Genomic DNA, 13,401 nt, shown 5'->3' with positions numbered 1-13,401 from the left:
CTCGCGATTCATACAACAGTTACACTTTCCGTTGCCTTATGCTCAACACAATGATGTAATCCAAAAAAGAAATTTCTATGCGCTTTCTGTATCTTGAAATTAATGCGGTCAATGTTCCTTTCGCTTAAAAATCTGCGGTCTAATTACTATTATTCTTGTTTATTCTACGTTCTTCTAACTCTTTCAAAGGTATACCCGTGCGATCCTTTTTACCTTAACAGGTTCGAAAATGGTCGTCCCGTATACATATGCAAATGAATTACTATCATTATTATTAACCCTTAGCGCGCCGCGCGTTTCTCGAATACTGCCTACCAGCAACTCCGACACATTTTTGGAGCGGAGCGCCTGAGATAAAGGAAGTCATATTTTGATATGACATTATTATAACACAACTCAATTCAATTATGTTACAGATCTTTGAATTTGAAACGTTGATCGTTCGACGGTCCGATCTCGACACTTCGATTGTCTGTTGTATAACACTCTTCCGTGGCAAGCCCTATCTTCCATTATTTTTTAAGAAGTTGTTCACAACAGGCCACTTTCATATTAGAGCGACTTGATTTGGACAAGTCACCGTAACAATACGATTATTCGAGCGTCACGGCTCATTCTTATAGCTGCCGATTGTCAACAAATATAAAAACGAGACGCGAAGCTCGAATAATCGTATTCCCTCTTCCCAAATTGTCCATTTTTGTTTACAAACTAAAGGATAAATTAACACCTAGCGCTCCGCGCGTTTCTCGAGTACTGCCTACCAGCAACTCCGGCACATTTTTGGAGCGGGAAGTCATATCTTGAGCGGAAAAGATTACACGTCCTTGCGAATGCATTTGATATTTTATTTATTTTATAAATATACATTTTCCTATTGTAAATAAAAGATAAATTTTTAATTTTGTAACTCACCATGGTGCGATATCTTTGGTAACAATCTCCCATGTGCATTCTGGGTTTACTTGAACAAGTGCCACAGTATTCACTATGCCAAATGGAGTTAGTAGATATTTCTTTCAAGTTTAGAACATTTTCTGCGTAATCGCTGGTTTCCTTTATAATTTCATTTACCAATTCGTCCGTGAAAAATAATTTAAAATATTGTATCGGCTGTTCAATGTTTGTAGGAACTTGTGGTCAAATGACCTGTGGCAATACGCTAAAAGGTATTCTATCTGGAATATGTAATTCTTCCGTAACATCACGCCATTCACCTAATTCTTGTAACGAATCTTCGCTTTCACTTTCGATAATTCTCATTCTTCGTCACTTTGGTAGTATAATTTCGCTACTACTACTCGAAGTGTCAGAATTGTCTTCCACAATGTCTTTTAACTCTTCAAAATCAAATACGTCTTCGGTATCACTCGGCTCTAAATTCACATCATAATATTTATTTTTCTCCGTGTTGCTAACCATGGAAAAGGTCAAAAAGTGGTTTAATCGTAATGGTACAGACTTAGCACGTTTTAACTACAGATAACAATTGCTTACGGATAACAAATGACAAATGTCTCCGTAGCGGAGCATTCGAAGCGCTAAGGGTTAATAATGTTTAAAATTTAAGCTTCGATGATATGAAAATGATCTTAGAACGTGATATAACAATTTTAGTGGTGCCTCAGGATCACCGCTCGAGTATAAAGGGTTAATTCCTCTGAATCTTTCCACTGTTCTCAGTCTTTAGAGCACCGATTTTATGCATACAATTTGCAGTCCGCTCATTACGAATCCAATTTCTCCATCCGTTTCGATATCGACTATTCGATATCGAACTGCTCGCAAGCATTCACAACGCCGTGTCTGACGTCTATTTTAATTTTTGCGCAGGGTCCAGTTCGTGAATAGAAGGATGTCCGATGTTCCCATCTTCGGCTAGCCGTGAAAATTATGCGATCTACCTTCACGGTAAGTGAACGTTCGTATCTGGTGGATCGTAATCTCCCAGCTGTGAGTTTTATTTTCACTGAGCCGCTTTTATGCATTTCCGTCGAACAAAATAAACTATCGGATAGCGTTAACGATCGGAGAGTCGACGGTCGATTTCCTTCTTTCGCCGATCGCCACGGCGCGGCGGACCGTTCGAATTTGCATCGGACGAGAGCCGTGCGCGGGTAGTCTACTTACAATCTAGTTATCATTAAACGCGGAACGGCCATCCGATGATCGCGAATAACGTGCCGCACAATTATCGCCGTGGGTACAAACGGCACTGCCGTTTAAGCTTCGGTCGCCGAGTCGGAGCGAGCCGGTGAATGAGTTTCCAGGAACACTTAAACGGATTGTGGCCGTAAAAAGTCGGTCAGTATCACTATAACTTGAGATAAGTGACCGGCACTAAACAGACAGGAAGGTGTCTCCGGCGAGCGCAGAACTGAAGTATCGGGAACGATGGATCGAGGATAGTTCGAGTTACCGCTTCAATTTAATGCGCTCATGGTACTTGTTGAACGCTTCTGGAGCGGCCTCATAAAATTATGGAAGCGTTCCACGCGTCAGGACTGATAACAATAAATTCCAATAAACACAGATTCCCTTCCAAGAATCGGCGAACCCGGAATTTATGTTTCCTGCTGTTCAGCCGTTCTGTTCTGGTTTTCACCTAACGCGAGCCACGCTCGCCGGCCAACCGACGCTAGGAATCAATCGGGAAACATTTACCAGTCACATGATGGACGCTCGTCGAAACCAGCTTATCGAACTTATGCAAAGCGCATTTTTTTTCTTTTTCAAGAACAGCGAATCGATGAACATCTTTACTTCGAACTTTCTGCGAAGCGCTTTTCTTAGAGAATAGCAAACCGATGAAAACTCTGCATTTCTCACTGTCGGTTTCGATGATTAAAAACCCCATCGAATTTTGCAATTGATCCGGCCCTGGCGTCAATTTTGAGCCTCTATTATCTGAAGATTTGTTTTTGTAATGTTCCGATGCCAAAACATTTTACTATCGAAAAATTTCGATATTATATAATTATTATATAATTATATATATTATATAATTTTTTTTAAGAACAGCGAATCGATGAACATCTTTACTTCGAACTTTCTGCGAAGCGCATTCCTTAGAGAACAACAAACCGATGAAAATTTTTGCATCTTTCACCGTCGGTTTCGATGATTAAAAACTCGATCGAATGTCGCAATTGATCCGCCCCTGGCGTCAATTTTGAGCCTCTGTTATCTGAAGATTAGTCTTCGTAATGTTCCGATGCCAAAATATTTTATTATCGAAAAATTGCATCCTTTTTTACGCTAGATTCTCGACCGCGGATCTTTGCGCGAAATAAAAATGTTACGCGTTAATTATAACAAACAGGAGTTCGATAAGAATGTTTTCCTTCTTCCAATAGTTCTAGTACATCAACAATATTGTAATCGTATATTTAATGTCCCTTAATGTTGTCGCAGTTTTGCATTTCATCCGACTATTTCTGCCATAATTGCATAAAGATCCGCAGACTAGTGATAATACGATGCTTCGAAAATAGAACAGTTGGATAGAAAAATATTTTAGAAATAAATGTGCGGATAAGGGAAACTCTACTCTCATATTATTCTGCAATTTTTGGGAGATTTTGCGAGCTTTTATTCTGTCAATACGAAGTGCAGAAAATTCTCCCAAATTGTACCTCAGCTTGTACACAAAAATGGACAATGCGGCTCGTTTTTATAGTTGCCGGAAGTGATTAGCACGAAAAAGAAACACATAAAATTGTAACAATATTTTGTACGAGATAGGTCTCCCATTATCGTATTTTCTGTATTTTCGAGATTCAGAGTATATTATTGCGTTGGTCGGATGAGATTAACAAGTTTCGAAGACGCCTATGCGCTTATAAAAGACCCCGTGGTCTCAAATGAATTCAGATGGAAGAACGACGAAAGGAAGACAATCGTATTCTCTTTAGGTTTCTAGGGTTACCGACAGGCCGCGACGGTAACCGCGAGCAGTCAGGTTAAGGAGAGAAGCTGGAGCACCCTTGACAAAGCTCTCCAAGTAACATCCTCGAAAGCTTCCGGTCTCGCGGAGATTTTGGCAACGGGTTCGCTCTCGGTATCGATTCCTCTGCGTTCGATATTTGGGCCGAGGCTGACCGGCCGCTGCCAAACTTTTTCCGCTCGGCCGTCGCGTCGGTAAATTTCCGGGTAAAAGGGTAGAACTGGCTGGCCCAGGCATCGTTCTTTCGAGAAATCTCGCGCAGCGAGTAGAGAGAGAGAAAGAAAGAGGGAGATAAAGAGAGAGAGAGAATGAGAGAAAGAGAGACTAAGAGAGAGAAAGAGAGAGAGAGAATGAGAGAGACTAAGAGAGAGAGAGAATGAGAGAGACTGAGAGAGAGAGAGAATGAGAGAGACTAAGAGAGAGAGAAAGAGAGAGAGAGAATGAGAGAGACTAAGAGAGAGAGAAAGAGAGAGAGAGAATGAGAGAGACTAAGAGAGAGAGAAAGAGAGAGAGAGAATGAGAGAGAAAAAAGACTAAGAGAGAGAGAGAGAGAGAGAGAGAGAGACTAGGAGAGAAAGAAAGACTAAGAGAGAGAGAGAGAGAGAAAGACTGAGAGAGAGAGAGACTAAGAGAGAGAGAGAGCGAGAGAGAGACTAAGAGAGGGAAAGAGAGACTAAGAGAGAGAGAGAGAGAGAGAGAGACTAAGAGAGAGAGCGCGCGCGAGAGAGAGACTAAGAGAGAGAGAGCGCGCGAGAGAGAGACTAAGAGAGAGAGAGAGAGAGAGAGAATAAGGAAGAGAGAGGGACATAAAGAAAGAAAAAGAGAAAAAAGAAAAAGAGAGAGAAAGAAAGAGAGAGAGATCTCGTTCGGAGAGAATCGCCAGGCAACTCAGTTGTCCGCGCAAAAAGGGATCCAGGCTTTTTGAATCGGCGCTGTCATAAGTAGACGAGAAGACGGAGAAAGCGGAGGAATACATTTCGAAACAGTTTCGCAACGGCCCTATTATTCCGATTTAATTACCATAACTCCCTCCGCGATGCTGTGCCTTTCCGAGCCGTCGATGTCCAGTGCGGCCGGTAGATCGAGGATCACGGACGTTTACGGCGGGCACAGGTTAATCCTCCAACGGCAGAAAACGATGGAAAGTATGTACTCGGCTTTCGATAATGTTAGGCTTACGCGAACCTACTCGCCGGGGTACGCTCGGAACGACTGAGAATCCTGGGATATCTACGATTTTCGTGGTGTTTTCACCGTTTGTGGAATTCAACTTCTCGACCGTGAACGACTAGTACACTCGTCATAAAGAAATGACAATTTTACATCTTACGAACAAACACACTTATTAATTTTTCACGCAGAAATTTTTCTGAAACGTGTTCATAAGTTTCACGGATTTTGGAATACATAATTCTAGGACAACTTTCCGAAAGCAACCTGCATCCAGTGTGATCGATCGCACAAAATTGATGTTAAGAATTGATCGACGCGGCGAATAATTCTAATACAACTTTAAAAATTGATCGACGCGGCTAATTAAGAAAGCGTTTCTTCGGTTATTTTAGGGAGTTTCTTCGGTTAATAAAGCGATTATTTTCGGGCATGCTCTTGTGGCATAGCAATTGATAAAAATTGGTAGCCTTTCTTAATCCGTTTTGATCGCTTTTCGTACTTAGAATCTATCTTTTTCTTCTTTTTCAAATCCGGATCCCGGTGTTGGAAGTTAATACAAGCTTGTACAACACATTCCCATTCAGAAGTATGATATCAGGTTTCGTGATTAACGAAGGAAGATATTATTACTATATAACGACGTAATAAACCTCGGGGAGTCAATAGTATTATAATCAGAGATGCTATTAGTGACTCCAAATATGCAGTCATTATATCGCGCGATTACAGCGATGCAATAAAATTTCTCAGATTAATGGTATTATGATTAGACCGGGTTTTACAGCATAGAAAAATTCGTACAGGTTGTGGTCTATGCGGTTTTATAAAGTTCAACGCTATTATTTTTCTAGTAGAGCAATTTCAATTTAGCACGAATGCTTGTCTTCGTCGTGAGGCATTCACTGACTAAAATAATATCCACTGGTCAAAATAATCCGTAGATGTCCCCAATTCATAATAATAATAATAATAATTATATTATTATAATTATTATATATATATAATAATAATATTATTATTATTATTATAAATAATTATAATATATTAAAAATATATAATATAATATATTATTATAATATTATAATAATAATTATTATTATTATATATTATATATATTATTTTATTATTATATTATTATATATAATATATATATAATAATAACAATAATAATAATAATAATAATACGATAGAATAGAAGATAAAGTAAGCGATCAGAGGATGTATTCAACGCTTTGACTGTCACGCGCCAACGAGCTCGTAAATTTCATAAAATTAAAATAACATACATCATAAAGTTGAAATTGGAAAGTTCGGTTGCACGACATGGGTTACTTTCTCAAAAGATTTTTTGTTTCGCGGATCTTAATGAATTTACGAAGACGTAATAAATTCGCGTAAAAATTAACTTTCGAATGCGAGAAAATAATTCCGTGCGCGGGGTGACGCGCGGCAGTCGAAACGTTAAATAACTTCGTTGAAACGAAGAAAAATAAACGGGACTAATACAGTACGTTGAAACAACAAATAGAACGAGAGGAGAAAAATCGTGATGAAAATGTGCGCATTTTCTCGGCACACCGATTACGAAACTATCAGTTATGTGTACAAAGATTTCTTCTTATCGATTCAGTCACCGCTGGTCTCATCGTCGCGCGAAATTTTTGCGAGAACTGTCCGCGCTATCGATTCGATTTCAAATTCAACGCCGAATTTTCGGGCAAGCGAGAGCGGATACCGCGAAAGATTAAGTCTTCCCGGAATCGGTCGGCGTCGTTCCTTTTTCCTAGCACGAGAACGTCGAACGGAAGGTGTGCTCGCCGGTCGAGCCAAACAACTTTTTCAGCCCGTCGCCAGAGCAGCGTCGCGAATCAACGCGACCGCGATCGACGCCTGCGGAATTCTTGTTCGGCGCTGGTCTCTCTCGCGGTCGAGGTAAACCGCTTCCTCGCTCCTCCAAAAATAATCGGGTTCGGTCTCTCGCGCGAAAACGCCTCCGTTTCCGTGCTTATATAACGATCCCGCGCCTCCGATCGATCCTCCACGTTGCAGGAACGAGATACTCGTGCGATCTACCGAATAAGAAATTCTGCCTCAGACTTTTCTGCTATATGGTTGGCCAAGAAGCGGTCCAGAGTCTTCTTTGACCAGAGATGTTCTACTTTTACACGAAGATCGAATGGCAAAGTCGCGCTAATAGTAATTTCCGCGTTGACTGCCAACCAGGAGTTATCTCGTGGTAGACGCCCACCGCGACGAGTCTGTTGGTGGTCCATTATTAACAAGAAAAATGGATTTATTTACTATTTTCTTACTTGTTTACAATTTTTACTTATTATTACATTTTTTACTTTTTTTATATTTTTTACTTGTTTTTGTTTTTTATTTATTATTATCTTTGTTATTTTTTATTATTATTATTTATTTTCAATTTTTACTTATCACTAAGTTTTTTACTCATTTTTATTTTTCACTTGTTATTATCTTTGTTATTTTTTACAAATTGTTTCTCATTTATTTTAAAAAAGAGAAATGTGTCGGCGTCTGGAACAGATTTCTTCGAAAAACGCTCGGCAGTGAACGTGTTAACCGCATTTACATTGTAACAACATGTCGGACATGTGACGAACATTTCATACATAACTTGCTGAATACGCAAACTTTATACAGTGTGTCCCAAAAATGTCTCGCAATCCAAAAGTGGCTGGTTCCTCGGGTCATTTGAAGCAACTTTTTCCTTTACAAAAATTTTCTCCGAGGCACCGTTAACGAGTTATTAACGAAAAACAGTGACCAATGAGAGGCGAGATTACCTGCTGCGAAGTGGCCGAGCCAACGGCGCCAGCGGTCGAGGCGGTCGAATCCCAGCTCAGCTGGCGCGAGGCGACCGAGCCAATGAGCGGAACTGGGCATCGCGCGTTGGTTAGCTGGGCCGCCTCGCGTCAACCGTACTCGATTCTTATTGGTCACTGTTTTTCGTTAATAACTCGATAACGGTGCCTCGGAGAAAATTTTTGTAAAGGAAAAAGTTGCTTCAAATGGTCTGAGGAACCCGTCATTTCCGGATTTGCGAGACATTTTTGGGACATTATGTATATTCTCTCTAAATCGAAATAAAATGTGATTTCCTAAGTAAAATAAAAATCCACAAATAAATGCAGATAAAAGTCACATGTCATAAACAAAATCTGTATCGTTCTTTTAGACCCAATCATTAAGAACGAAGAGAAAGCGCTAAAATCGGCGTGGCTACGAAAGAAATCTCAGACGCAAGGGTTTAACCGGAAGGAAGAAGCTTCTAGTCGCTTTCGATCGACGCAGCCGTTGCGGGTTGCACTCCGTGCGTGTTTACCGCGGGGCAGAAAATTCTAAACAACGGAAACCCTGTCCATCAAGGGACCATCAAACGAGCCTCTATCAAGATAATTCACAATCCCTCTAAGCTAGAACGTTCCGAGTTTCCGGCGAAAGGATCGCGATGCGAAACGTGAAAGGTTATGGGCCAGGTTTTGTACCGGCCGGTTGAGGAGAAAAACCGGAACGAAATTCGCGTTGTTTACAGGCCGATTCCAGCGGGGGGAGCCTTTGAGTCGCGGTGAAAACGCACTGCCGGCCGAACAGAAGGGTCGGAAAGCTGTGATCGTATCGCGAACGGGGACAGTCGTGGAGAGGTAACTTTGTCGGCGGCCCGTTTATTATTTGGTTCGCGGGCGATCGATCCTTTCTGGATCGGTCTCTCTCCCGGACGGGATCCGGGCTTGTTCGTCACCGGTCCGCCATATTTTCGGGGGGCACGGAGAGAGCGGGTTCTCGGGTCTCCGTTGACGCCGGCCACGAGCACACCGCGGTCTATCGATCCGTGGAAACGAGCCCTTCTGACTTATTCAAGGTATCTCGAATCCCCGTCGATGTTGTCTATTCTATTCGCGGCCCGGCACGGCCCGACGCGACGCCGCGAATACTATCCCGTCCGGTCGGGTAATAGAAATAGAATGCCGGTTGAATGGCATCTGACGGTCCTCTAATCGGATGGAAATGCCGAATTAGAGCGCCGATCGGGGACAACCGGGCGCGCGGAGCTGCCGGTTCGTTCTACGGCCGTACGTCGAGCTATCGAAGGATTTTATAACCGGCGGTCGTTAGCCGGTCTGTGCCCGATCGACCCGTTGCATGATTAACGAGCCCGGGACGCGGCTGCGGGGAGGACCGACGACCGGCTTTCTGCTCGATTTCGCCGGATCCAGATTTACACGGGCACGCCGCGACTTTTTACCGCTGCCCGCGACTTCCGGTCGCGAACCCGATCGCACGATCGTTTCGGATTCGGGCACCGGGAAATTGCGAAAACGCGGTCTTTGTCGGGCCGGATCGATTTCATGCGGTTATGATCAAAGTGAGAAGGTCCGGGCTTCGAATAGCGGCAGAATTAAAAGAATCGGACAGAGAGGGAGAGAGAGAGAGGGAGAGAGAGAGAGAGAAAGCTTAAGCTTTCGCGATATCCTCGTCTTCCTTCTTTCAAAGGATTTTTTTGTATCGTGTGTCCTTTGCGCCGGTTTGAAGATTGGAATATTCGAATCGGGCCAATACTTTTCGTTATAATACCAGCGTCTCAGCTGGCGCATTTATGCGAACGCGTCCGCGGACTGCTCGTAAATTCTATTCTAGACGCAACAGATATCTTGTTTAAATGCGATGGTCCAGGTTAGGTCGACGTATTTAGTCGGCCTATCGTTCACCCGAGGTACAATGGGGCCTCTCTTATCTGAACGTTTATTTCTGTACACTGATACCAAAACATTCTATTATCTAGTAATTTTATTCAACTTCTCTGCTAGCCGATAATGTATCTAAGTAATACAATGCCAGAGATAATAGAACGTTCGGATACCAGAATATTGTACAAATAAATGTCGGATAACGGAGTCTCCACTGTATCTATATAGATTCTACGATATCTGATAGAACGAGATTTAACCCTTCTTACCCCTCGGTTCTTTTTTACGTTCCTGCCAATATATGTATATGCAAATATACGATGTACAGTAATGTCTCTCTAATTGACGCTCAGATTGTCCACAAAAGTGGACAATTTGGGAAGAGGAGATACGATTATTCGAGCCTTGTGGCTCGTTTTTTATAGTTGCCAATCATCAATAATTATAAAAACGAGATGCAAATTGCCCACTTTTGTTTACAAGCTGAAGGAAAATTAGAGAGCATATGCTTGATATCGGTATGACGTCATACCGGTACGGTCTCCCTAATTCGCGCTTAGATTACGCACAAAAATAGGCAATTTGGGAAGAGGAGGTACGATTGTTCGAGCCTTGTGGCCCGTTTTTTATGGTTACCGATAGTCAACAATTATAGAAACGAGCCGCGAGACTCGAATAATCGCATCTCTTCTTCCCAAATTGTCCATTTTTCTGCACAATCTGAGCGTCGATTAGAGAGACATTACTGTATTTATTTTATTCGAATATACTAAAAGCTGAATTGAAATTAAAAAATCGCAAGTTTCATCATGAATTTTGCAAGAATTAATAAATCAAAGATCTTATGTTCTTATTCGCGTTATTTGCACGATCATCTTACGGCATCAATAATTTAGTGTCGCCGTATTGGCGACATCGGAGTGGAACGGTTCAAAAATACAGACTCGCCGTTTAATTTCGGAAAAGCCGGATCCCCTGTCTGCGACGGTTCGGCAGATATTCGATCGATTAAAAATACCCGGTCGATCTGCCAACCTCGCGGAGAGTTTCGCCTAAGCTCGCGGCGAGAGCATTCAATTAATTCCGCAGCGGGCAGAGTAAATAATTATCTGCTGGCATAGAATTGTGTTCCTAGCAGGACAATAATTTGCGCCGTATCGCCGTGATTTCGATCGGGCCGGCTCGGTCGAATGTCCAAGGGAATTTCGGAAATTGCGCCGGCGAGCAACGAGTCGGGATCGCCGAGGCCCCGGGAGCGATTTTCGTGTTCGATTTTTTTTGTCGTGCGTCGCGACGCGACGCGAAACGACGGGAGAAATTGGTCGCGGCTCATCGATATGCCGAACGATAATGGTGGCTTTCAACGTGACGGTTGCCCGATACTTTGGCATTGTATAAACACAGCCAGCAACGGTCGGACTAATTAAGCTTAATTACGGTCACCCAAGCCCATTAATTAATTCGTCGTCCTCGCACCTGCCCGCAGGATACCTATCGGCAGCGGTGGCCGAGCTTTCCGTTATCCCTTTCGGATCTTTCGGAAACGCGAGTATCGATTAGCCGTCCAGAGAACTCTCCTTTCCCCCCTCTCTCTCTCTCTCTTTTCATCTCTCTCTCTCTCTATCTCTCTTCATCTCTCTCTCTCTCTCTTTCTTTTCATCTCTCTCTCTCTCTCTCTCTTTTCATCTCTCTCTCTCTCTCTCTCTCTCTCTCTTTTCATCTTTCTCTCTCTCTCTCTTCATCTCTCTCTCTCTCTTTCTTTTCATCTCTCTCTCTCTCTCTCTCTCTCTCTCTCTTTTCATCTCTCTCTCTCTTTTCATCTCTCTCTCTCTCTCTCTCTCTTTTCATCTCTCTCTCTCTCTCTCTCTTTTCATCTCTCTCTCTCTCTCTTTCCATCTCTCTCTCTCTTTTCATCTCTCTCTCTCTCTCTCTTTTCATCTCTCTCTCTCTCTTTTCATCTCTCTCTCTCTCTTCATCTCTCTCTCTCTCTCTCTCTCTCACTCACCTTCTCATTCTCTCTCGAATCTCGTCGCGATCCAATCGACAAAACATTCGCTTCTAAGAAGCGTTCTCTCCCGGTTAATCCACCGTCTGCGATCCGGCTGACGGATTTACGGAAACGGATCGATCACTCGGACAGCTGATGGTCGCCGATCCCGAAATCTGGGTAACGAATCGGTCGAATTTTAATTAATCCTCGGAGTGCGGTCGTCGCCGGCGACCTCCTGCCAGTCGGACACCAATGGATCCCTCTCCAAATCCTCGCGGCTCGCTTTTATTTTCTACAGTTTTGAAGCCGCTTCTTTGGAAACGTCGTCGTTGATCCGATTATCGGATCTAGTGTAAACAGCTACGGTTAACGTGCGATCTTAATTGAATGCCGAAAATGCTGGGTCAAAATGTGCGAATCCTCGGACGAGCACGCTTCTTCTCGCGCTTACGCTGCCCAGTCTGCGAACAGTGGGATTGTATTTGATGCACGAATGTGTTCGTCAAAATTTTAATTCTCGTACGTAGGTGTCAAAAACGAAATGCTTCGAATACATTGAGCTTGCATTTTTCACCCTTTGCACTCGAGAGGTGAATCTGAGGCACCACTGAAAAAAAAATTGTTATATAACGTTCCAAGATAATTTTTATATCATCAAAGTTTAGATTCTAGTTTAGAACGAAAGACGATTTTGCCAAGTAAACTTTACAAAAAATGGTGGCCAGGCGTTATACGATTCTAATTAATCTGCAGAAACTATATAATACGTATATGCAATACAATAATTGACCCGAAATAATTAAGCTCGATTTATTTTCCTATTCTTTAGATAAGACTTGAACAAAAAAGCGGCTAAAAATATCCTGGGATTCTCATTCCGACATATTAATTAACCATTTAGCTGTGGCGCTTCCATTTCAGAGCGCGCACCTATATGTGTCGCGAGAATCGAGCGGCGACGAGTATACTCGTCGAACACAACTAACTGGTTAAGCATTATTGAAATTGCTTTGTCTTGTAAAATGAAAGTACTATAAGTCAGAAAAATGATTTTAGATTTACAGTTAAAATGGCTTCGAGTGCAAAAGTTTAAATGATAATTAGATTGGGCAGCGTCGAAAATTTTCCAAGACAATTTTTCTAACAAGTACAAATATACTTTGTATATGTTTTAGCATCGAAGAAAGCGAATGCAAAACGTTCACGCGGTTGTTCGACCGCGTAAATGAAGTTACAAATGCATCTCGAAAGCGACTCGCACGGCAAGAGTTCAACGTTCTGAATAGAAAGCTGTACCAATTAAGTATTCATATTTATTGCAAACGGAATTTGTAATAATGAACGGAAAATATCGATGTTCAACACGATATTAGAAAGGGTCGACGTTAATGGCTTTTCATCGAAGGTTATCGGCTATTCTCCTTTTTATCCCGGAAATGAAAGTTGAATGATTCGAGGAACGTTCATCTTTCCGCTGAATTATTCGCCGGGGTGAAATGTAACTCTCCCGGGAAGTGGAAGTATAAAGAATGTACGAAAATTGAATTTTTTAATACTGCCACGTTCCGCGTGTCCATCGG

The 13,401-nt window shown here is 42.3% G+C and overlaps 1 protein-coding gene across 14 annotated transcripts in view; it reads left to right on the top strand.

The window, feature by feature from the left end:
* LOC117221835 (bromodomain adjacent to zinc finger domain protein 2B) overlaps positions 1 to 13,401 on the top strand; it is a 396,271-nt gene that overhangs the window by 202,443 nt on the left and 180,427 nt on the right. For all 14 annotated transcript variants that reach the window (XM_076523808.1, XM_033473108.2, XM_033473112.2 and 11 more), the window contains one exon: positions 1,834 to 1,911. In XM_076523808.1, the coding sequence (XP_076379923.1) occupies positions 1,894 to 1,911 (18 nt within the window). In that variant the 5' untranslated portion in view covers positions 1,834 to 1,893. The remainder of the gene's footprint in view (positions 1 to 1,833; positions 1,912 to 13,401) is intronic.

This window comes from Megalopta genalis, chromosome 7, assembly GCF_051020955.1.
Source record: "Megalopta genalis isolate 19385.01 chromosome 7, iyMegGena1_principal, whole genome shotgun sequence".
Lineage (NCBI taxonomy): Eukaryota > Metazoa > Arthropoda > Insecta > Hymenoptera > Halictidae > Megalopta > Megalopta genalis.
The sequence above is the reverse complement of the archived record's forward strand: the minus strand, read 5'-3'. Positions and strand labels throughout refer to the sequence as shown.